The following is a 27,796-nucleotide window of genomic DNA, read 5'->3' as shown; positions in this document are numbered from 1 at the left end:
ATGGCTGTTGAAAAGGTGGTTCCGTCTTGGACAATAATAATTTGTTCTTTCATCGTAGGAGCAAAATTTCTGGATATAGTCTTTAAAAAACATTGTCAAATGTAAGTATAAGCATTGAACTGCTTTTATTTGGAAGTTATAGGCTGATGAATGCCAACTGGACAAAGGCAGCATGAAGCGCTAGCGCACTTCATCAAATTTGCCTTTGTCCAGTTGGCACACCCGTGGTTAGCATTCATCAGCCTTTAACTTCCAAATGAAAGAAGCTCAATGCCTAAGTATCACACAGTCGCGACTTTGTGTATTGATATTCCCCGTCGGACTTAGATATTGGAGAGAGATTTTCCCCGTCGGAATTTTTCGTACCATTATAAGTAGCCAATTAAGGTATTTTATAGCTGTAATCCAAACAAATTGTTGATTAATAATAGTTTACTGTAGTCAATGTTTAATGCCAAAACTCTGTCCATCGTGTTTTGATCGCGATTACTGGGTATTTTTGACAAAAATCATAGCAAATTCGTCGTTTGACAGTAGGGCAGCCGGATAATATTGAGCATCAATCAAACACGGCAAGTTTATGAGATTAACGAATTACTGATATGTATAAAGGAATTAGCGTGGAATTCCGTGGTTATCATCATATTTCCGATAGTATGTTAAAATGCCATGTATCACTATAAAACATACCCCAGCCATGTCCTTACGCCCTTCGGGTAGATACTCCCCGTCGGATTTGTATATACATGTACTCCTCGTCGGATTCGTAACTTCCGGTATCACCCGGTGAATGTTGATCCAGTATTTTACCAAATTATATAAGATATATAATATTCTTTATAAGATATCTTATATGATTTATAAGATATCTCATAAAAGATCTCACAAGATATCTTAGTTAATTTTCTTTATAATACATATCTTACATTTTTTATAAGATATCTTATAAAGAAAAGTATATAAGATATCTCATTCATTACATTAAATATCTTATAAAGTATATAAGATATCTTATAAAGTTTATAATATATGTTATATAATATATAAGGTATCTTATATAATTTGGTAAAATCCTTGATCAACGTTATTCCGTGAATAAATAGCAACTTGGCTTGTCATTCATGCGTCTCGTACGTAGGAGAGGCCGACCTTAAATGACCTAGCTGTTGATAAGACGTTAAACAACACAAAACTAACACCAAACATAAGGGGGGAAAAGAAAAAAAGAAAGAAAAATCATACAAGCATGAATTCGACATTTCATTTTCGACATATTTCATATACATTCAGCCTTTAGGTGGACTGCCGTTTTCGCGACTTCACATATATGGTGTATACTAGCTAATTATCTTTTAAACAGATTAAATTACCAATAGAAGCATTCGACAGCGTTTTGAAAAAAGGATTAAAACTTAAACATACGAGTATGTTTGATGAAGGACATGCAGACAGGTATTGGAACCCCTGGTCCGATTCTCACAGTACTACATACAAAAAACTCCTGTATTATGATATGCATAAAAAATGAAAAAATAGATGTACGCTATAATTGGTATATTCAGTATGAAGTAGTACATACAGGCTTCACATTTATTAAAACAAAAATCAATAAATTGGTTCCGGATTTTAAATATCCGGATTTTCCGAACGTGTGTTTACACAGGAAATTTAGTTTTGCCTACAGCGCAAAATGGAAGCAGAAAAGGTAAGATAGCGGAAAAAATTAATTTACAACATATGTCCAAACAAGATTTATTCTGTCTTTGGGATAGAGATATTTAATTTCAAATAGGTTTCAGAAAAAAAATTGTGTAGAGAATTGTGCCATTTTGGGTCAAATATCATAATATTTTGCAATTTTTTAGAATTTTTTAAGCTGTTACCATGGTATTCACAGCTCTTAAAATCACAGAAAATATCAGTTTACTTATCCTTCAGAGCTCTATTAAAATTGCAAATGTTGTACAGATTTCAAATAAATATACTTTATTAGAGGTTATATGTAAGGTTAACTGGCAATGTTAACATATCTAAAACATGTGCCATATTTTTCAGAATTTGGCATTTTTACTGTACACTGCTACCTTGATCGTACTTTAAATTTGCCCCCGTGTTATCAATTTTGATTTAAAATAATGATTTTGTATTATGTCGATATTGTCCAACTTAGTTATACACATCACATATTAACGTCGGGCATCGCAATCTGGGACAACCCTAGATGTCAGGACGCAAAGATGTTAATTACATTTCAGTAGCAGTTCGGAATTAACATTTAAGGTGAATTAGGCGGATTTATAATACCTTTATTTACACCCTCTGTACATCACACTGCCTTTAAAGTCGACAAGGGTATGTAAACACTTTCCATAATCCTGCAATGTGTAAATAATCAACTAGAGATTATCCCTATGGATTTTCGAGACAGCCCGAACTTAAATAACCCACGTAATTTTTTTTTTAAATAAGTAATTGAAAGTTTGGTTTTTTTCAGAGGATGGAAGGCATGATTTGACGGGATCGTGTAAATTAATGATATTTAAAATCAGTTCTCTAATGACAATGTTTGCCTTAGCGAGATACAATAATTACGCCAACAAACATGTCCGCCAGCCTTCACTGAATAACATTGCTAGATTCAACTAATGGAAATGTGGAAGATTTTATAAAACAATCGTACACAATATCCCTTCTGGATAACATATTTTGGTATTAAGCATCACTGATGTGTCCTATAAAGACAAACAGTTGTACGAACGGATCTTTATTCATTACTTGTCTTTTACTTATTAGGTTTTGCTTTGATAATGAGCCAATTCACCAAGAAATATCTCCCAGACACCAAATAAAAAACCTTTAAAGTGTAGCTAGATTTGAAGGGGTAATTGATAATTATTCAAAACGTGATATGGCGAATCAAACCTAACTTTATTTAAATCATTGAGATTAAAAAAGGCATGTAATATATTATATAAGATAATAAAAAAATCTGCACCTTACATATATTTTATTAGATATCCTTTAATTTTTTATTGAATACGTGTGACGTCGGATAGCCGACGTGATGATGTATAAAACACCAGACGCTGAAAAAGTCCAATGTCATCACGTGATATGAAATAATCACTTAGTTTTTATGTTACACCTATTTATTCATTCATTTGTGTCACTTTTAAGTTAAAATTTGACCGTATTGGGACTTGCTATGAGTTACAGAATCTTTTTTTATTCATTTATCAGGAAAAGCATTTTTTCTTCCAAAGGAGGTGAATCCCTCTTCTCTAATCCTTCAAATGTAAGTTGTCTGGTTGAGTTTTATCTTTAAAAGTGTCAACTTCTCGAATGATTGATATCAGCAAAGATTAAAGGAAAAATACACTACATGGTATAACGTTATCCTTACTTAAAACAAGAGATCCCAGAGGGATCTTGGCGCCCACCATTGAATGATCTTTATAGGTTCCATGTCAGATTGATCTTTTCTCTACTTTTCCCTTCCTCGAAGTCTTACTAATCTGTGTAAATTCAGAAACAGTCCTCTAGTAGTTTTCAAACAAGGGTAACCTATATATAAAATTTAAGATTTAGCGATAATGGCTGTCTGTTGTTTTCGGATTGGTCCCAAAATGCAACACCAGGGACCAAGGGGAACCTACATATGAAATTTCAGAAAGATCCCTTCAGTACCTTCTGTAAAATAGCGATAACAAACTTCAATCGTCAAAATACAAGATGGCTGCCTGTCGGCCAGGTTGTTTTCTGACTTGTCTCAAAATCCAATATGCATATATAACTAGGCACAGAGGGCAACCTACAAATGAAATTTCAGAAAGATCCCTTCAGCAATTTCTGATAAATAGCGATAACAAACTTCAATTGTCAAAATCCAAGATGGCTGCCTGTCGGCCATGTTGTTTTCCTATTGGTCCCAAGATGCAATATGCAGAACTACAGACCAAGGGGAACTTACAAAAATGTTTGAGAAAGATCCCTTCAGTACCTTCTGTAAAATAGCAATAACAAATTTCAATTATCAAAATCCAAGATGGCTGCCTGTCGGCCATGTTGTTTTCCGATTGGTCTCAAAATGCAATATGCATAACTAGGCACCAAGGGAAGCCTACATATGAAATTTGAGAAAGATCCCTTCAGTACTTTCTCAGAAATAGCGATAACAAACTTCAATTATCAAAATCCAAGATGGCTGCCTGTCGGCCATGTTGTTTTCCGATTGGTCTCAAAATGCAATATGCATAACTAGGCACCAAGGGAAGCCTACATATGAAATTTGAGAAAGATCCCTTCAGTACTTTCTCAGAAATAGCGATAACAAACTTCAATTGTCAAAATCCAAGATGGCTGCCTGTCGGCCATGTTGTTTTCCGATTGGTCTCAAAATGCAATATGCATAACTAGGCACCAAGGGGAACCCACATATGAAATTTGAGAAAGATCCCTTAAGTACTTTCGGAGAATTAGCGATAACAAGAATTGTTTACGGACGGACGGACGGAGGGACGGACGACGGACCACGGACGCAGGGCGATTTGAATAGCCCACCATCTGATGATGGTGGGCTAAAAATATCTGATGTAGTTTATTTCAATACTGTCAAAAATAATCCAGATATGTAAAAGCGGGTAACTAGACAACTGAGTTATGTGAATGTAAAGCAAGCGAGACTGAACACAATGTAGTGTTCAAACAATCCGTGTTTTTCCGTCCAATTCTTTTTTGGACAGTCTAGTAGATACTCCATCATCTGGTCGATATGCATTAACGATTGTCTGTAGGACTTTGTCGGAAATTTAAATATATCTATCAAGAATGAATGAACATGTCTTATAAGCTTGGTTCAATTCTACGTGTGCAGCAATAACCTGAATAGGACAAACTCGTAGAGAGGGTATAATTACTGTCCCTGACCACAGTATGTTATCATATGTAAACTACGAGGGTTAATTGATATACATGTATAACGTTGTGAGCCTCGTACGGGAGGATCTGAATTTTGCAGGACATATTGTATTATTTTTCAACACAATCCCCTTCAGTATCTATTCACTTTTGCCAGCGGTGTTTGAGGGCCTCAATGTCTCTTTTATAGAGCTACTTTTCTTGGACGTTCAGAAAGTCATCCACTGCATGCATGACGTCATCAGCGGGCTGAAAGTGTGTGTCTGAAATATATAGCTGTTTTCAGTTTTTGAAATAGATGAACGCCTGATAGAGCGAGATCAGGTGAATAAGTCGGATGCTCAATCAATTTAAAGCCACAATCGTGAAATAACAGCCATGGCAATGGCAGACTTGTGAACAGAAGTATTGTCCTGATGGAATAACACATATTTATTGAGCTTTCTGTGGCGCTTAAGTTTAATATTTTCCTGTAACTGCCTCCATTGTTTCGATTGTTGTTTGGCCTCTCTGTGTTAAAATGATGGAACCATGTTTCATCCGTAGGGACAAATCTCTTGAGAAAGTTGGCAGGACCTTCTTAAAAAAGGTTAACATTAGCACCCAATAATGTGCTTCTGGTGCGCTTCTGATCAACTGTCAGAAGTCTCGGTACCAATTGGGCCGAAAGCTTTCTAATATGCAAGATCCTCGGTAGGAATGGAATGAACTCCTTTCCGTGAAATGCCAACTCTACAGCTGGCTATATATCTTTCTGTGACTCGTCCGTCAGTCATAACAATATCATGAACTTTATTAACCATCTCTTGGATTGCAACACTGACAGGCCGTCCTGGACGGTGGGTCATCCTCAAGGCTCTGTCGGCCGCGCTTAAATTTCGCCATCCACCTTTTCCCTGTAGAATATGAAGGGAATATTTCCCTAGTGTTGCTACCATATCATCATGGATATCCTTCGGTGTTAAAACTTTTTTATGCAAATATTTGATCACTTTTCTTTCACCGATATTGTCCATTATGCTAAAGTCGTTTGAACTAACCAAATGAGACCCTATATAGTCAGAGAATAGTAGGACTTAAAAAAAAAAAAAAAAAAAAAAAGGTTGAGTACCTCCTTCAGTACGAGGCTCACAACATATCAGTCATCCCTTGTAAATATACCTATCTCCTCTACTATTTTAAGAATAACAGCAAAAGTAGATTTTTATGAACCTTATGAAAAGTACGAAAATAAGACCGGGTGATTCGGAAGGGTAAACGTCTCTGCTTCCTCAACAACACCTTCCATACAGCTAAAGTCCAGATCAAAAGTCCAATAATCCTAAACACCCACTCCTTAAAAACGTTTTCTATCAAGTCACTGGAGTTTTCTTCAAAACTGAGCGAACATCTTTGCTCTTTTGTTGTGAGAGCTTTCTTTGAAAAAAAAAAAAGAAAAAAGAAAAAAGAAAAAAGAAAAAAAGCGGGGAAGGGGAATTGGTTGAAGTTTAGGAATATGATATTGAACTTCAGTCTATATGAGAGTTAATCTAACATATCCATAACATAAGAAATGTGCATAGGATGACATAATGAGATTGATTGTATTTCTGGTGGATAACATCAAGACCTCCCAACAGACTAAGGGAATACCCATGGGAACCACAGGCGCTTGCATAGAACATGGGGATTTGATTTTTTATATGGCAGTAGTATGTGTACTGTGGAAAGTACACTACCATATGAAAGAAATTAAATTAAATTTTCTATGCAAGTGCCTGTGTTGGGAACAAACTCCACCCTCACTTGGTTGACGTGTTCATTATTTTAAGGACATTAACCGATTTTAATTACAGCGCCCGTCTTGTATTTTGTATTAGTCTTCTTGTTACAACTCATGTGGAACAAGTATTGGAGACTTATTTTCCTTTGCTGCTGAAGAAGTATGTGTATCAGAGTAATGACCAGGTTGTCTACCATTTAAATTCACAGACAGTCAAAACGGACATCACAATTTACCCAAAAACACCACCCAAACATACCTACACATGGAAATGAAGATATTAACACATGAAAGGTAGCTACAATCGAAATATAGGCGTTTAAATTGTGGGAAGGGAAGTAACTCTCACAGATAACATTACCACAAGAATTCAGTAATAATATCCAGCTATGTATTCTGTACATGAATAAGAATAGTTGATTTTGTTTGTATTTATTCCAGTGTAATTACATGTAATCTGTATCTCACACACACTACAATGATAAATATTTCTACAGTAACATTAACAGTACATCAATAATATATCTTAGAGAAGACTTTCTGTAATTTAGAAATAGCAATGCTAAACTTCAACTGTCTGCAATTTTGCTTTCTGGATTAGATTAAAAATCAAATAGGCACAACTTGTGACCAAGGGCAACCTACATATGAAGCTTAATACCATGGGAACCTACATATGCAATATGAGAGATACCTTGGAACTTTTTGATTTCTGGATCATATTCAAAATAGAGCTAGAACACCTATACTGGTCAGCACGGGCCCCATTATGTGGCAAGGGAGCAACATATACATCATACACATCCGCCTCCATATCTGTTGGGCTTACAGGAAAGGAAAAACCTGAATAAAACTCTTGTTAGACTGACCCAGCCACATTGACCTTAACATTCGGTCAGTTGTCTCCTTGTTTTATTCTGAACAACTTTGCTTCATCATGTCATAACAAAAATTCAACCAGAAAAAGATACAATATTTGACCTTTGACCTATGACCTTGAATTTCGACTTAATGATCTTGACCTTTGGTGAGCCGACTCTTTGTTTAATTCTGAACAAATAGGGGAACTTATCAGTGATTCAATGAGTTTGCTTGATAACAACCTTCAATTGTGAAAATCTAAGATAGCCACTGCCTGTCGGCCATCTTGTTTCCAAATTAGACTGAAAATCATATGGAGACATCAAGCGACCAAGGGGAACACACCATTGAAGTTTAGGAAAAATCCTTCTGGTACTTCTCAAGAAATAGAGATAACAAACTTCAAAATCCTAGATGGCCACCTTGCAGCCATTTTGTTTTCTAGATCAGGCTCAAAATCAAATCGGCACATCTACCAACCAAGGGAATCCAAACCAGTGAAATTGGAGAAAAAGTCCTTCCTTACTTCTCTATATATAGCGATAACAATCTTCAATTCCTAAAATCCTAGATGATGGCCTGTCTCAAGGTAGAATATACACAACTAGGAACTAAGGAGAACCTACAGGTACATGTGAAATTTGAGAAAGATTCGTGAGAACCTTTCAGAGAAAAAAGTGATAAAAAGAATCGTTTAAGGACAGACAGATGATGGATATGAGACGAAGAGTGATTTGATTAGCCCACCATCTATGGCACAAGACAATTCCTAATTTTTTGAAAATGGAAAACAAAACATTAAATCCATATATCTGGACCAAGAATTGTGAATTCATGCCAAGTCTCTTTGTGATACTCTGACCAAAGACTTATCAAAGTCAGTGACAAGGTCATAGTGACAAAGTTTATTTGACAATATCAACAACGGGATCACAAAGTATATATATATATATATACATACATACATACATTGATGTGAATTATACACATATAACATATATTAAACAAAGTGCAATTATAAGGGGAAATTCAAATCTTTAACCTTTAAATCAAAGTACATATTCATATGATACAGTGTGTTAATTATTTGATATATATAACACAGTAGCACACGTGACAAAGGAGGACAATTTTTATGACTCTTCTCTTGAAGTCTCAAAAACAGGAACTATAGCACCTCATAACCTAGCCAAAAACAGACGCAGGTTATATATTACATATGTATGTGATAGTTTGTAATTTACTTGTGTCTTGATAAAGGGGCATGCAGATTGCCTCGGAAATTTGCCAATTTACTTGTCTGTACTATCGTTCTTACTACATGATTAATTATAGATATATTTATATATATACATATGAAAGCTTTCAAATATATATACATATGAAAACTTTCAAAAACCATTGTGCATCAGGAGAGAGCAAAAATAAAGAAATCAACACAGCAGTCAGTGATCGCTATATATATACACAAGAGATCCTTGTGGGATCTAGGTGCCCACCATTGACGATCCTTAGTGGTCTTATGTAAGACTTATGTTTTATTTATACAAGAGGCCCAGAGGGCCTGTATCGCTCACCTGGATTTCATGAGATATGAAACAAGAATGATGATTAAGTATATTTGTCGCTGGTATTGCTATGTCAATATATCATAGGCATCTTATATGAGTACGTGAGGATTTGATGTCAAAAAATGCATTAATCCATGAAAACCATTTGTACAATTTTGAATGCCCACCCAATAGTGATGCTACCAGGCAAATATGAGCAATATCCATTGCTTGGTTTCAGAGAAGAAGTCGCTAATATCAATATAACCCAATTGACCACATTTGGCCCCGCCCCTCAGACGCCCGGGGGGTCAGCTCCATCATTTGTACAATTTTTAATCCCCACTCCATAGTGATGCTACCAGGCAAATATGAGCGATATCCATTGCTTGGTTTCAGAAAAGAAGTCGTTTATATTAAGAGAGCCAAATTGACCCCTTTTGGCCCCGTCCCTCAGACCCCTTGGGGGTCAGCCCCACCATTTGTACAATTTTGAATCCCCACTCCATAGGGATGCTACCAGGTAAATATGAGTGATATCCATTGCTTAGTTTCAGAGCAGAAGTCATTTATATCAATTCTGTAAAACTGACCCCTTTTGGCCCCGCCCCTCAGACCCCAGGGGGTCAGCCCCGTCATTTGTACAATTTCAAATTCCTACCCTAAGGTGATGCTACCAGTAAAATATGAGAGATATCCATTGTTTGGTTCCAAGGAAGAAGTCAATTATATGAATATAGCCCGATTCACCACATTTGGCCCCGCCCCTTAGGCCCTTGGTGGGTCAGTCCCATCATTTGTACAATTTTAAATCCCAACCCCATAGTGATGCTACCAGGCAAATATGAGTGACAGGCATTGCTCAGTTTCAGAGAAGAAGTCGTTTGTATCAATATAGCCAAATTGACCACATTCGGCCCCACCCCTCAGGCCCCTGGGGGGTCAGCCCCATCATTTGTACAATTTTGAATCCCCACCCCATAATGATGCTACCAGGCAAATATGAGCGATAGCCATTGCTTGGTTTCAGAGAAGAAGTCGTTTATATCAATATTGCCAGATTGACCACGTGGCCCCGCCCCTCAGACCCCAGGGGGTCAGCCCCGTCATTTGTACAATTTCAAATTCCTACCCCAAGGTGATGCTACCAGTAAAATATGAGAGATATCCATTGTTTGGTTCCAAGGAAGAAGTCAATTATATGAATATAGCCCGATTCACCACATTTGGCCCCGCCCCTTAGGCCCTTGGTGGGTCAGTCCCATCATTTGTACAATTTTAAATCCCAACCCCATAGTGATGCTACCAGGCAAATATGAGTGACAGGCATTGCTCAGTTTCAGAGAAGAAGTCGTTTGTATCAATATAGCCAAATTGACCACATTCGGCCCCACCCCTCAGGCCCCTGGGGGGTCAGCCCCATCATTTGTACAATTTTGAATCCCCACCCCATAATGATGCTACCAGGCAAATATGAGCGATAGCCATTGCTTGGTTTCAGAGAAGAAGTCGTTTATATCAATATTGCCAGATTGACCACGTGGCCCCGCCCCTCAGGCCCCTGGGGGGTCAGCCCCATCATTTGTACAATTTTGAATCCCCACCCCATAGTGATGCTACCAGGCAAATATGAGTGATAGCCATTGCTTGGTTTCAGAAAAGTCGTTTATATCAATAGTGCAAAAATGACCCCTTTTGGCCCTGCCCCAGAGGCCCCCAGGGGGTCAGCCCCATCATTTGTACAATTCTGAGTTCCCTACCCATAGGGATGCTTCTGACCAAATTTGGTCAAATTCTGATGTGTGGTTATGAAGAAGAAGTCAATTGTTGACGGACGGACGGACGACGGACGCAACGGTATGGTGAGCTAATAATTAAACCTACAATTAATATACATATAAGAGAACTTTCAACGAATTAAAAATTGCAATACTAAACTTCAACTATTGACTATTTCTTTTTCTGGCTCAAAGTCAGTATGAACTGGGCACAACCAAAGGAATCATCAGGAACCTATATATGAATGATTGAATGATCTAATGAAAGACTGATCTTTCTTCTTCTTTTCCATTAAAGCATTTAATAACTGTATATACTCTGGTAACACTATATATTGCAGGGGCAACCTGCAATTGTCAAAATCCAAGGTGGCCGCCTGTCAGCCATGTTGTTTTCCGCCCAGTCCCAAAATGCAATATGCACAACTAGGGACCAACCTGAACATAAATATGAAATTTGAGAAGATCCCTTTAGTACTCTCTGAGTAATAGCAATAACAAACTTCAATGGTCAAAATCCAAGATGGCTGCCTGTTGACCATGTTGTTTCCAATCGGTTTTAAAATGCAATGTGCATAACTAGGGACCTAGGGGAGGTAACATATGGAATTTAAGACATATTCCTTCAGAACTTTCAAAGAAAGCAAAATCCAGACTGCCTGTCGTGCATGTTTTTTCCAATTGGTCCCAAAATGCAATATGCACAACTAGGGACCATGGGGAACTTACATAAATGCCCCCGCTGTAACTTGATATCTCAATACATAGCATAATCACAAGCTACTACACTTAAAATAGATTTTAATTTTAATATAGCATTTCTCCTCTATGTTATCACAATCTCCATAACATATTGAGACAGTCTTATGTATGGAGGAGTCAATGATGATTCTACTGTATCTAATGTATTGAGATAATACTCAGTTTTACCTTGGTAACAACTGTATTAATATTAAGTAAAGCATTACCTTCCTATGTTGTATATGTTATGTATATCTGATCAATACCATAGAAAGACAATGGAATGGTAAAAAACAATAGCAGAAAGTACAATATTTATAATAATATGTCTCAAATATCAACACAACAGCCAGGTTTTGGACAGAAGATGCAGTTTATCAATATTACATAATTATTATAGAATCCACAATTACACCATGTGTAATACATGTATTACATAATTAATAACATTTTCCTGAATCTCCAACTATTCTATTGCTATCTAAAAGCTACACATCTTAAACTAGGTTCACCTCTACCTCTTTGGTATAATCTAGGCTCAAACAATAACAATACAATCAACATTACTTAGACAAATATAGCAGCATCCATTTTAGAACATGGACATTGCCTTTGTATTTATCATACAAAACCACACATACATGTACATGTATATCAACATGTACCAAATTTTATCAAAATCAGACAATATCTAAATTCCAATCTGGACCCTCTGTTTGGTGTCCATCTTAAATCCTATACCAGTATTTTTGTTTAAAATGAAACATTGCCATGTTATCATCCCTTCCACCAAGTTTCATCGGGATCGACATCAAATAGAACAAAAGTTAATTATTACTGGATATGATTAGGGCCAGTCAGAGAGTCATCAAATTAACACAGCCATTGTCTTAGTATAAACCAACCACATGAACATACTAATTTTCATGAAAATTGGGCATTATCTAAATTTTGACCAATCAGAAGCCTCCATTTACATAATTATGTAGCTGTGATCTTGAATCGTAATTGAGCATTTTTCTTTCACTTAAAATGAGAGATGTCATGTTTTCATTCCTCCAATCAAGTTTCATTGAGATCTACCAAACAGAACAAAAGTTGTTACTGCATATGATCTCAGCCAAACAGAGGCTGTGATGGCCATCTTGGATGAAAGATTTGTGAAAAGAGTAAGGTGCACAAGATATCACACTTATAATGTACGCAAAGTTTGGTGAGGATCACATTGGTAGTTCCTGAGATTAGCTTTTACATTGCATTGGGATGGGACCAACATGGGTAACACTACATGCCATGCCATCCCCCCCCCCCCCCCCCCCCCCAAAATTTCGCCATTTCATTGTTGTGCTGGGGCATAAATACAGACCCCATGATGTCAAGTAAATGAAATTTTACTAACATTATATGGCCTAATTAATGTTGCCGCCATCTTCATATGGTTGTTTTTAATGTCTAAGTAATGGTATATAATTACAAACTGTATTTTTATAGTATGCATCTGGTTAGATCTTGGTGATAGAAATCGGCTTACTTACAGTGGTTAAGTGGCTTTAGTTGAGGTAAAACTGAAATATATGCTCACCTCAACTAGTTTTTGGATGAGATATCCCCACACTTTACTAAAATATTTTTTAAAAGAGAAAGACAATTATCAATTTTCAAAAGTTAACTGTGCATTTCTGTATGGTTAAAGATAATGTTCAATATGGCAATAATTACTGTCACTGCAACACTGTTTTAATACCTTATTAAAAATGATGAGGACAAGAATATTTCTTCAACCTCATCTTTTTGCTTTGTCACCTACGTGTTACACAGGTAATTAAGTGTACAGTAGTTAGAATGGACATCTAATTTTATTTCTTGAAAAATTTGACAAGATGATCATGCAAAGGGTTGTTCCTACTGTACTTGAATTCCTTTGCCATGTCTAAAACAGATCTCCCGTCATCAGTAAGTATAGTTGTGATGTCATATTTCTGCCCTGTTGACTCTGTGTACTGTTGCACATGAGTTTCACATTTAGTGAACCAGATTACATCTGATGTACCCTTGGCTATGTAATGTAGACAATGACAGTCAAACTTGTCTATCATTGTGGTAAGTACCGGGTAGCGCGTACACAAATCTAGACAAAGCTCCTTGTATCTCTGCATACAACAAATATGTAATATGGTTCTCCCTTCCTTATCTACAACTGTAGTTAGTGCTGGGTAGAGCTCGCACAAATCTAAACAAAGCTTCCTGCGTCCCTTTTCACAACACATATGTAATATAGTCCTCCCTTTATTATCTACATATGAGGTTAGTGCTGGGTAGGCTCTGCATAACTCTAAACAAAGCTCCATTTGTCCCGTACTACAACTCGTATGTAATATAGTCTTCCCAAACTTGTCTGCAATTGTGATTAGTTCTGGATATAACTTACATAGTTCTAAACAAAACTTCACATGTCTCTTTATACAACTCACAAATAATACTGTCCTCCCATCTTTGTCTACAATTGTGGTTAGTGCTGGGAAGAGTTTACATAACTCTAAACAAAGCTCTGTATGTCCATTTATACAACTCCAATGTAATATTGTCCATCCGTAGCTATCTACGATGGTGGTTAGTGCTGGGAAAGATTTACACAATTGTAAACAAAGCTCCCTGCGTCCCCTCTTACTACTCCAATGTAATATTGTTAACCTGTGGTAATCTACAGCTGTGATTAGTGCTGGGTATAAGTTACATAAAATTATAAAATTCTCTGTGGTGCAACCCCACTCACAACACACATGTAATACTGTCCTCCCCTCATTGTCTACAACTGAGGCTAATGCTGGATGTAACTTACACAAATCTATACAAAGCTGCAAGTCTCCCCACAAACAACTCCAATGTAAAAATGTCTTCCCTTTCTTATCTACAACTGTGGTTAGTGCTGGATATATTCTACACAAATCTAAACAAATCTCCCTGTGTGCTCTAATACAACTTACATGCAATACAGTTCTCCCATGCACATCTACAACTGTGATTAGTGCAGGATATAGCTTACACAACTCGAAAAAAAGCTCCCTGTGTCCATACTTACAACAAGAATGTAAAATTGTTTCCCCAAGCTTACAACCTAAAGTTGTGGTTAGTGTTGGGTAAACCTTGCACAAATCTAAACTAAGCTCTTGTTTTCCATGCTTACAACTATGATGTAATACTGTCATGCCATACTCATTACTTAACTGTGACATGAACTGAGCACATGCACAATTTCGATGTACCACACGACCATCTTCTGATTCACACTGATGTTGCGCATCTTCAACTCTACACAAGGATTTAAGTACCGTTCTCTCCACAGTCTGAAATATACTACAGTTTCCTGTCAATACCACAAGATGGAGTGTGCTACTTCCATCTTTTCCAGTGTCATATACCAAGTCTGGATAATTGTCACACAACAAGGCCACCATCTCTTCTCTTTCACTCAAACACGCCTTGTGAAGAACATTGATATGTGCTGCTTTATGTGATGATCGTGACTTGCGTGACCTGCGTGACTTGCGTGCCCTCGCTGTAGGAGTGATGTCATATGTCAGTAGTTTCCTCAGTAGATCTACACTCCCACCCTTCACTACAAAAAATGGTGTCTCCTTGTCAGGTGTAACACCCTGTAATAGGAGATACGAGGCACATTCTTCTGAACCAATGGAGCATGCTCCATTCAATAAGGCAAGTTTTATCTCAAGACACAAAGTTTGGTCAACATTCTGACCATTTAGCCATTTAATATATCCCTGTAGAAACTGGGTATCATTCCATACATCTAATGTAACTAAATATTCCCATTCACTAAAATACCTATATCTTCTGGGATCAATAGATTTAAACTCTTTGAGTGAGCGTTTGTACATGGCATCTTTTTTTTCGTAAGATGATATGACTATCCTGTTTGGGGTGTGTTTGGCTGTAGTAAGAAAACTGAGGAACTTGCTGGGACAATTTTGTATGTAGCCAATGGGAGTTTTCTCTCCATACAAAAGTGCCACTGTTTCCTCAATTGAATCATGATTGAATTTGTAATAAGGATCAAATCCTCCTTCTATTTCGGTGAACTCTTTTTTCACCAGTGAACCCAGCAGACTTTCCAATGATTCCTTCACAAATTCAGGTTTTCTCCCCTTGTTGTACATGAGTTCTGAAGTTGGAATTACTCTGACTACATCAACAGCAAATGCTGCTTCTAGCAATTTGTTATTAATATTTTCACTGGAAGGGTCTAAATCATTTTCCATCAATTTGCCTCCATTGAGAAACAGATAGAGCAACCCATAAAATTTCCCATCTTTTAATTTAGCTAAAGCTGATTTCATAAAATGAAAAGGTCTTCTAAAGAAGTTTAATCTCTCTTCTTGCAAAGCGGGTGTGTCCCTGAACAATCTACAACACTGGGGAAACCCAATGTCTGGGGCTGATCTAATTATCTCTTTCTCTTCATCATCTGTCCATTTAACAAATTCATCTTTTGGTTCATATAACCTTAATAATTCCAGTTTTTCTTTTTCATCTTTGTACTCATTTAGGTCAATAATGTTTTGCTCTGTGAATATATTTTCCAAACAAGAACTATCTAAAGAGTTTAAAATTCCACTGCGAATGGTAATGACAAGAAAATTGCTCTCAGAGTGCTCACTTTCACAAAATTTGGATAGAACAGCTTTTTGTCTTTTCTCCCATTCTTCCACATCTGCACAACACACAGCATTCTTACCAAAAATATCATCTAAATAAACAACTAATTGTGACTTTGGTGCCACTGAATCTAAGTCCTTTATGTCATATAATTCCAGTGGTTGTCTGCAAAGGTTCTTCTGTTGCTCCTCCTCACTGCAAAGTGAACGAAGGAGTTCAATTGCAATAGATGATTTCCCATCTCCCGTATTTCCCTGGATTATAACAATCCTGTTCTTCAGAAGTTTTTCCCGGGCATCACAGAAACTTTTGGTGGCAATAAACTGGTAACTTTTTCTTTCATTATTTATCATGTTTTTTGTTGTTTCTGCAAGGAAATATGTAATAATTAACTCTAAGATGAATCATCACTAGTATTTAGGAGTACCCAAGACAGCTGGCCATGGTAAACAAGCATTCTGTGAGTATTGCTAAACCAACACATGTTCCCTACCGGTGCCCCCAAGTTAAACCTTTAGCCAATTCAAGTTTGATTAAAAAAATTTATAGCCACAACGTTAACTGAAACATGGTCATTTTATGAAAATAAGTTCATTCCAAACAATGTGTAAATTCAACTCTATTGGGGTGAATAAACAATGTTTCCTGCCCATAAAAGCTATTCAGGTATTCTTTTTGTATGTCTACTGTACAGAATAAAAGGATCTAAAGTGAATTTAAATTGAAATGTATAATAACAGACTTGGATTGAAATATAAACATAATTCTGTATAGCACAGCATAGTAGTACACTGATTTTATTCCAAAAGAATCTCACATCAGTGAAGCATTCAATACAGAGAAAACAGTTAAGCCCATATTATGGAGAAAAAAACAATAAAAAAAAAAGATTTTTTTTTTTTCATTTTCAACTGTACAAAAGTAATGCCACACACCCAAAGAACCTCTATGCAAAGAATCAGCATCCTTATACCATTATTAAGTGAATGGTGTGACACTATAAAACTTTAACCTCAATACAGCAATAACAGTTAAGTTCATAATATGGCAAAAATTTCAAAAAAAAAACCCAAACTTTTTTCCTTTTTAACTGTACAAAAGTAATGCCACACACCAAAAGAACCTCTATGCAAAGAATCAGCATCCTTATACCACTATTAAGTGAATGGTGTGCCATTATAAAACTTTAACCAAAACATTAACCGGACGGACGGACAGACGCAGGCAAAACCTATAGTCCCCCATTTGGGGAAATTCATGAATACCCTGTGAGGACCACTTATATTCTTAACATTAAAAGTTTAAAATCTAGGGCACAGAAAAGGTCCCCACAATGTATGTGCTTCTAAACCTGAACTTAACTTGAGTGTAATGACTCAAGAGAATGTGCATGAACTCTTTTGACCTTTTGACCTATAAAGCTATCCCAAGTAGGTAATTTCTTCAGTAAAGCACTGGTTAAAAGTCAGAGGATAACAAGCCTAAGCTAGAACTGTAAACCAATGTCAACCCAAAAACCTTTTACATTTCATTTGCAACCATGGCAACCAAGTGACATCTACCAGGTATTGTTTGGGAAAACAGCAGTGCTGCATTTGATATCCCTCAAAAAACTTATATACCAATTTTCAGCTTAATGAGACAATATCTCAATTCAGACCAATCAGAAGCTTCCATTGTTTCCATTGTCTTGAGTAATAGGTATTCATAAATAACCTAACCTGACTAAGTTTAATAAATTGACGTCACACAAAACCTTTGTTAATAGTGACCTGATTACCACAACATCTATTGTTTTGGAAAATAGTGACAATGTACTAGCTTTTCCTCAGCTTAATTGGACAAAAATTCAAATTTGATCAATCAGAAGCCCCATAATGTTTCCATTCGAATGGTTCTGGAAACAACTGGTGTCTTAAATAAAAGGCATTTATAGCAAGCATACTGGTATTGATAAAGCAATACATGCACCCTACTTGCCCTCAATAGAAGAATAGTACCAGTGACTTTACCTAGACCTTGACAGAAAAACCCTAACTCAAACCTATCTGAGATATTGTGGTCCTTCATCATGGTGTGAAGTTTAATCAACGTCTCTCAAGGTATGAACCCACTAGAGTGTTGGCAAGGGTTTTCTAAAAATAGTAATGGTGACCTTGACCATGTGGTATACAGAACTCAAAAACATAATGGATAAACTAATATTCTATCTATAGTAACAGAGATCTTGACCTTTTACCTTCATACCTTGAAAGCAACCTGGACAGATGCCTATCTGAACTTTTTGATTTTGTATTATGCAACATTCAGCATTAGAACACTCTACAGATTCACTCTTTACATTGGATTCAGACAAAATTTCATTGAACAAAACTCAAATGTTCATATTAAAACTAGTAGCAATTTTTAGGAAAAATGACAGACAGCAGATGTATAGCCATGCCTTTAGACAAGGTGAACTAAAAATAAGAAATTGACCTTGGCCTTAAACTTTTGACCTAGCAACCTTAACATTTACATTTTTTTAGTGGCCATGCAGGTGCCTTATAGGTCAATAACTGGTTGCCAATGGTGAATTCAAGGCGCCATGGATACTAAAATAGGTGCCACTTTGAGCCTTATAATGTTAAATCCAGTTACTGGAAGGCTTATTAACCAAAACTGAAGATCAGGTAACATAAAGGCCATGATCTTTGATAGAAGTTTCCATCAATGAGATGTTTTCTAAATGTTGTTTCAATCCTTTATACTGGTGGTTTCCATGGATAACAATCTTTCCAAGAAAATAATCACACTCAGCCTTGTTCAGCAAACTCACCTATCATGGAGACCATCTTAGGATCCCTTTCTGAAAAATCAAAGGATCACTCTCAATAAATGTCATGTTGTTTTAATTAGCTGCCAAGAACTAATAATAATGGCTGAACGAACGATCGGTCAATTGAAAATGAAACAAACTAGTAACTGATGGAATGATCGAAAGGAAAGGACATTCTTAAATGGCAGGTAGACATACATGTACATAAATCATACATTAGTTCTCTTAAGAAAGACTCATTCGTAATATTTCATTAAATTTTTTCACATTATATCTAATTTTCTAATCTAACATTTCTGCAGATACTAACCTGATTACCACTTGATTAAAAATATCAGAGTAGGCTAGGTTTATTCATGTCAATAAATCTTATAGTCCTTCATTGCAGAAATGCTTTTGGCTTAACCTATATATACGGTCTCAAGTTTTCAAGTTATAAGACTTGTGCACAATTTTGAATCTACAATGCAAATCAAGCAATATCTTACCTTTATGTCTCTCCATGTCTTTTTTTATTGTGTCTAGTCTGTCTTTAACATCACTTATTTCCCCTGAAAAGACAAATATACAAGTATATCATTGTGAAGTGTCATACATCTGAATTATAAATACACTCACATACAAAAACATCCCAAAGGGATATTGATATCTATATCATCAATCTTCACCAGTTACAAGTTTAATATTTCCTTTCTCCTTTCTTGAATTTTACTGAAAGACATGTCAGTTAGATATGAACTGTGTTGACATTTTACATGATAAAGCAAGAGGTCCACTAGCCCTGTATTACTCTAACCTCTGCAACAAAGGAAGAAGAAATAGAAGATGTCATTCAATTGAACAAACTTGGTAGCCCTTCACCCTAGCATGCCCAATATCAAGTCCCTAGGACTCTTGGTTAGATTTCAGTATATTTGTCCCCTGTGACCTTGAATGAGGGTCAAGGTCATTCATTTGAGGAAACTTGATAGCCCTTTCTCCCAGCATGACACATGACCAATATTAGGTCTCTAGGCCTCTTGGATTTTGGACGAAGGACGGACGCGGCATAATCTCGCTTGCCCTTCGGGCATTAAAGTGTCAATTATAAGAAAATTGAATTACAGTAAAAACCTTGATGATTCAAACTTCGTTGATTGGAATTTCTCGCTGTATCGAACTTTTTGCTTGGTCCCGAATTTCCTTACTATACAACGCTACTAACGAACCTATGCATGATTCAAATTTTTACAAATCAAAGTTTTCCATGTATCAAACTTTTTTCATGGCCCTTTAGCTATGATATTATATGTAATTAACATCTCATGATTCTAACAAAAAAGTTACCTGTACTGACCACTGAACAGGTGTTTGTCATGACCCCTGTGGCAAGATTTCACACCTCTCCCACAAATGCCCTGACTAACAATGGGGATAACGATAGCGTGTGTTGTCACTCCTGGTCATGGGGTTAATTAATAATCAGACCAAATTGATAGATAAAAGGTGTATTTAGAAGCCATGGCATTTAATCACTCTGATAAAACATTCCCGTAGTCGTCTCTGATGATCTCCGCCGCCATTGAAATCAGCGGTCGGTAAATTTAATCATGGAACAGTAAAACAAGCGGACCAATTTTAAACACAACCCATTACAGCTGAATTAGCAATGTCTTCACTCATATTAAAAGTGTCACGTTTCAAACTTGTGCATAAATATCCAAGTAAATTGATTATTTGTCATTCAATCATGCATTCTCCAACCAATGGGCATTCCGTATTTTATATGCACATAACATAAACACACGTGTCTTTAGCAGGAAAGCCTAACGTAAATGTGCATTGCCCTACTTCTAATTTGCTTTATCTGATAGAAGTATTTTGTAACCAATACAGTTTGTTTAATTAATGAAATGCTTAGGCATAATTAATGAAAAGTATTTTTTATTGTGTTGTGTTTGAGGTATAAATTAACTAAACTCTTTGATGTGAGCCTGATAACCGACACGAAGACATCGAGGACATGTAACGTTAACAGATATGGTCATTATCAAGAAAACATCGATCTATTGTCAACCATGAATAATTCGAAGTCCCGCTATTTCGAAGTTTTTCTGTTAGTCCCTTGAACTTCGAAACATCGAAGTTTGACTGTAGTATATCCCGAAATTGAAATGTATGTAGTCTGTTGGTACATTTCAATCACTGTGCGTCCCTGTGAATCACTGTGTCAGTTACACCATCTAAAATGAGTTTTTCGGAAGAAGCCGTTGTGGAGACACAATTTCATGCCATCCTTCAACTCTGTATAAAGTTTCAAGAAAATCCATCAAAAATTAAGTGAATGCATAGCCGGACAAAATTATGACATTTTGCATGAAAAAGGGGCATAACTCTGTTAAAAATGGCTAAAGTGGCATAATTTATTTAAAAGGACTACTTAGGGAAAATCACAACACAATATGGTCTTTAAACTATACACCAGTTTTGTGAAAACTGAGGAAATGCATAACTGGACAAAATTATAATCATTTTTCAAATAAAGGTACATAACTATGTAAAAACATTTTTTTTCAGAAAAAGTATTTACTGGAGGCACAAGTGCATGCATTCCTTCAACTGTGAAAAAGTTACAGAAAATCCATTGAAAACAAAGCAAATGCATAGCCGGACAAGCTAGTAACCATTTTTTAGATAAAGGGGCATAACTCTGTAAAAAGGTTTTTTTCGGAAGAAGCCGTTACTGGAGACACAACTTCATGCCATCCTTCAACTCTGTATAAAGTTTCAAGAAAATCCATAAAAAAACTAGGTGAACGCATAGCCTGACAAAATTATGACACATTTTGTATCAAAAAGGGACATAACTCTGTTAAACAGGGCTAAATCGCAAAATCACAGCAGGTGACACAAGTTCATATGGTCTCCTCACTACAGTGCAGGCCGTAGGAATGAACACAAAGTCACCATGTGCCGGCGTTTGATTTTCTATTCAAGGGGTCAATCACCGCGACTGATCACCCTAAATCCCTATCAGGGATCATGAACACGGCGTCATCGCGATCCCCGGTGGTAATGTGTTCATCAAAATCCGCGGTGATCGTTTCTCCGCGAAACATCAAAGCAATTTGTCCGCCGCGAATCCTGATGATGCAGCCCCGGAGGGCCACGATTACATTCAGCCCTCGGTTTTACCTGTGGTGGTGTGGCTCTCAGTTGACCATTATCGACCCTTATCGTTGTACGTGTACCGATTTTTTTACCGCTAGCAGTCGAGACGATTGGTAGATTTTGTGACTTACATGCATGTGTCCTATCCCTAATGTAAGACTCGAATTCGAAGTGATACGGTTCTCCGTGACGATCATGGGTATAACTAAATAAAAAAACCATCTGGATACCGTATAGTGAGTCTACGAAATTCCCTTAACGTCTCAATTGCTGCTGTTGATAAATGATGTGGTTTAAATGATCTGCAATCCAATACTTGTATATAGGCCTATGCATTTAATCACTACTGATTTAGCTGACCTGTTTATAGATGGCGCTTTGTGCATGACCTCAGATGCCATGACCTCGGAGAGGCCACATAAGGGGCTCGTTATTAGTGAAAGATCTCGGACTTATTTTTACGTGATCTAGCAAAGTCCTTAATTGCATAATTTAGTCATCACATATATCTGAAGTATATAGCTAGTAAGATGTCTGTTTGAGAAATTGATCCATATACGTGTACGACCTGTGACGGATGAGAAGACGATAAACATTGATAAGATCATTACTTGTCCTCGCGGGGACATAATGTATGTTTTTTGTTTCGTAATTGTTTGAAGAAAACCAAATTTTATCCTGAATACTATAGCTTATAATTATTTCGTCTGACTTTTTGTAGCGGGTTTCATACATAGACTGTACAATTATTTAAACATTTCGTAGTTTAAATACACGACTTAAAGACGTTGTGTGTTTTCTTACTATCATTATTAGGGATTTCCATTTCGGATGGAAATCACTATTGTTATTGTTATGTTTTTTCTTCTTATTATTCTTATTATTCTTAACACTTGCTGTGAACACTTTCCAGCAAAAACGCAAACAAATAAAGCGTTCGTATTACATTACATGATACCCAACAACCGAGCTGATGATTTGTCTGACATTTTGGTGATCGTAAGTTCGAAGGTCAAGGTCACAGGTCAAAACACAGATTTTTGTTTGAACGACCATAACTTCATACACGATCGTTCTTTTTCGTGCACGCTCAGTGCGTCATGTAGATCGTTGTCGGGGCTAACTTTTTTCCATGCCATGTTATCAGAAAAAATGTCAAGGTCATGACCTCGCTATGGGTTGAAGGAAGGTCAAAAATAAAATTTTCTAATCGAGTTACGTCGACCATGTCAAACGAAAGGGCATGGACCAACGAGTCGGAAGGTGAAAAAATTTTGGTGATCGGATGAAAAATGACGGAGATATAGCACTTTGAAAAATTCAAAGTTGTTCCCGCCAAAATTCAAAAATAGGGCAAAAATGCACTTAAAATGCTTCTTCTCCGTCATCTATACACCTACAGACTTGATTTTTGGCACAACAATAGCATATAAGAATGGCTACACAACTTATTACTTTTCATTGACCTTGACATACATTCAAGGTCAAATAATCAAGAGAAATTTTTTTTTTTTTAAATTCTTTCGGATCAGGTTCTTTCTTCGGTTGTTTTTTCCTCTAAAAATCATCCCATATTGTAGTTCGTATTAGAGGCTAACTTTTCTCTGAAACATGTTAGCAGAAAATATGTCAAGATCAAGTTCCTAGAACGAGGTCAAATGAAGGTCAAAATTTTAAAATTCAAAATGAGTTCATTTTTTGAATGCATTACAAAGAACATGATAAACGAAGACGAACTGTGCAAGTTTCATGGTCGTACGACGAAAAATGACGTAGAAATCGCACTTTGAAAAATGTTCGTTTTCCCGCCAAAATTCAAATTTGTCCCAAAAATGTACTCAATTCCCCTCTGCTCCTATATCTTTATACATACAGATTTGATTGTTGGCACAGTGATAGCTTGTAAGGAGGGCTACCAACTTGATTGCTTTTCATTGACCTTGACCTTCGTTCAAGGTCACAAAGGTCAAATGACCAAAAATCGAAAATTTGAGATTCTTTAAAAAACTGTGTATTTTGATCATCTATAGAAAAAAATGCTCTTATGAAGATATATGCAACGTTTCAATGTCAAATCATCAAAAAAAAAAAAAAAAAAAACCCGAAGATAACGGTACGGTATACATGATGCACGGTAAGGTATACACAATACACGGTACAGGATTCACGATACTTGCACGGGATACACTCTATACGGTACAGTACACACGAAACACGGAACGGTATACACAATACTTGGTACGAGATACACGGTACGGTATGCCTGAAACATGTCACTAGATACAAGATACACTGTACGGTATACACGATACTTGATACGAGATACACGGTACAGTATACACAATACACGTTACGGGATACACAATACGTTGTACGGGATACACGATATACGGTTCATTAAACACGATACACGGTATGATAAACACGATCACGATACAAGGTACGAGATACACGATTCACGCCTCAGTAAACACGATACAAGGTACCAGATACGGTATACACGCTATGAAATACACGATAAATGGTACAGAATTGATGATAAATATTACTGGATACAATACGGGATACCAGATACATGGAACGGGATTCACAATACAGTAAACACGAAACAAAGTACAAGATACACAATTCACAGTACAGTAAACATGATACAAGGTACGAGATACAAGATTCACTGTTCAGTAAACATGATGTATCATGTTCAGTAAACATGATACAAGGTACGAGATACACGATTCACAGTACAGTTAACACAATTTAAGTAAATATAAACTAAATATTTTGAAATTATACCCTTATGTTTTGGGCGACACTCTCATAAATCCTATTGTAAGACTTTTTTACAGAGAATTAATTAGACAATAGATTGCTGGGATACCTGCATCGAATGGGGTGGACAGTTTACCTGATGACACACCATAATCAGGCACAGCCTACTATAGCTCCGCCCACATACTCTCAGATTTGTTGCCACAGGTGTGATTGACATGTCTAGATGATTTTTACAAAGGACATCGTTGAAGTTTTAATCGTTTGCTGATGTCACTGCACGTTCATGAAATTAATGTAAAGGCTATAAACAGACATATAGATTCGCTTGTTACCGTACATTGATTGATATATTTAATCAGAAGACAGTTACCTGTACAATAGCAAACTCGTAGAGACTCGGCAAAAATCAGACACCGCAGATCGTCAGTACCGACCGCAGTGCAATTTAATTAGGGTGCATGTGATTATTTATTTATTACCATATTTCGTTCAATTAACGCATTAAAATCAGACACATTGTTGACTTGAACATTACAATAAGCAGACATCTGTCTCCGGCCGTATCTTCATCTGTGTACCATTGTCGTGGTCATTTATTTGCTACATAAAATACTGTGTTATCGAACATAAACATAATATGTCGTTACTAAAACCAAAGACATATATATGTCTCTGCTAAAAAATATATATCATGTGGCATAAAACTTAGTTGTTGCTAGCCACATCGTCATTCACAATATAAAAGTGGTACGCATTCAGATATTTTCATTTATATTTATAAAGTACCCTCATGTGAGCCCACAGGCGCTTGCATAGAAAATATTACTTTCATTTTTTTTTTGATATGACAGTGGTATGTTTAATCTGTTAGCGCCTGTGGTAGGACTGTGATCTAAAGTTTTCTGACTGCAGTTCAAAGGAACCTTGCAACTTACCTGTGATAAACGGTGACGAGTACACAACTAAATTCACACATGTTCCTAATAATTTGATAGTTGTGTAATTGTCTGTAGCTAATTTCAGGTATCAAACGTCATTTTTTCAGCGGTATTATCAAGCAGGGAAAGTAACCATTTAGGGACACAAAATGTCAAACTTTTCAGGAAAATCAAAACCGAGAATAATATGCATAGAAAGAAAAAAATATTGGGAGAAAGATCCTATGGTCGGTTAATTTATGCACATGTCTGTGATATTTAAATAAGACACAGTAAAAAAATACCGAAGACGAGTTTAAAGTTCTTTATTCGAGGTACGGAAAAGCCCCCAACAACACGTGTACAGTGGACCCGCGATAATCCGGACGCCGATAGTCCGGACAACTCACAGTCCGGACGGAAATGCACGGGAACGGATTTCCGTAACGTTATTTGTACTCACCAGTCCGGAAATTTGGATTCCGATTCCGGAAGCCCATTTCGGGAACGGAGCGAACTTTTCATTAGTAAATTTCCCTCAATAATCCGGACGATTTCTTCACCACGAGGAGAAAAAAATGTCGGGGCAAGTCACCCGTGTCGACAGCTGTACAGACTATCACTTGACACTGTGCGTAGTCATAGCGACCGCTGCTAGGTCATAGCCCCGGGTGTTTACCTGTGTTACAATGTGTAGCTTTTGTTTTTATAACGGTACATTGCTTTTTTTCTACGACCTAAATGTTACAGTATTAAAGGATTTTATAGTATAGCCTGGTCTTGCTTTTATCAACTTGACGTACAATATCTATGATAGTTATTTTACAGACGGCAACTTTTATAGGAACACATATTGCTATTTCGTAGTTAGCAAGAATTTATGCACAAACATACAGTGCGTGATACGATAATTAATCAATCTCAAATACATGTAATAAATTTATGATCGGTAATTAACATCATTAACGCTTGTATTGGGTAAACACGGATATCGGCTTGTAACACCGTTACGTGAAACTCATTGAAAGATGCATGCTATTAATTACATACACATTTACGTATTAAGCAGTGATCACAAGAACTGGGTTGATTACACACAAATTAGTCAATAGTCGTCTGATACTTAATTAATTATGTAAGCGTCACATTGTTAAGTGAATACGGGTTTAATAATTATCGGACATCTTGGGTAGTTCTCGCTAGTGTCCCGTACTTTTAAATAGATAGCTTGGGGTTTCTGGTACGTAAAAATCATAAAAAAAACATGGACTGATGGTAAGTTGTAAAATCCGGATCTTTTATTGTATACATATATACCCTTACACATAGTGATATGTGATTATATGCATGTATATAACAATTAATTTACTATTTACATCATAAACAATATCCTATCATAGATTTGTGCTGGAATTGCACATACAGACAATTCAACTACTAATAAAAGTAATACAACATATGTATGAGAAACATTATATGACTATACATAATTATTGGTTATTAAGCCATTCTAATTTTCTCTTCCTTGCAAATTTAATATATTTAGCAAGATTTGAGATATAACTTCTATTATTTCTTGTTAACAGCTCTATTAATTTGAACATGCTAGGTTTTCATACAATTATGAGATTTAATGCATTTCTTTCGTAATTAATACAAATAAGGACAATTTAAGATGAGATGAAATTGAATGGAGTGAAAATAGCCTTCATAGCGTAATTGACTTAATTACGTGGTGGTCTTAAAGTGTACCCGTAACGATTTGCTATTTCAAGTTTAAATGTGATTTAGGATGAAACTAAAAATGCTGAAAGGCCGACTTTCACAGCGACTTTAGTTTTAGAGTAATTGCGATT

The 27,796-nt window shown here is 36.4% G+C and overlaps 1 protein-coding gene across 1 annotated transcript in view; it reads right to left on the bottom strand.

The window, feature by feature from the left end:
• Nucleotides 1–12,915: 12,915 nt before the first annotated feature.
• The window catches only part of LOC117334560, a 32,588-nt gene continuing 17,707 nt past the window's right edge, over nucleotides 12,916–27,796 (bottom strand). Inside the window, exons 6-8 of the mRNA XM_033894244.1 lie at nucleotides 19,590–19,652; nucleotides 19,102–19,131; nucleotides 12,916–16,650 (exon numbers count right to left, since the gene is read on the bottom strand). Coding sequence (XP_033750135.1) covers nucleotides 13,466–16,650; nucleotides 19,102–19,131; nucleotides 19,590–19,652 — 3,278 coding nt within the window. The 3' untranslated portion in view covers nucleotides 12,916–13,465. The remainder of the gene's footprint in view (nucleotides 16,651–19,101; nucleotides 19,132–19,589; nucleotides 19,653–27,796) is intronic.

The sequence above is a fragment of the Pecten maximus genome, chromosome 9 (assembly GCF_902652985.1).
Source record: "Pecten maximus chromosome 9, xPecMax1.1, whole genome shotgun sequence".
NCBI lineage: Eukaryota > Metazoa > Mollusca > Bivalvia > Pectinida > Pectinidae > Pecten > Pecten maximus.
The sequence above is the reverse complement of the archived record's forward strand: the minus strand, read 5'-3'. Positions and strand labels throughout refer to the sequence as shown.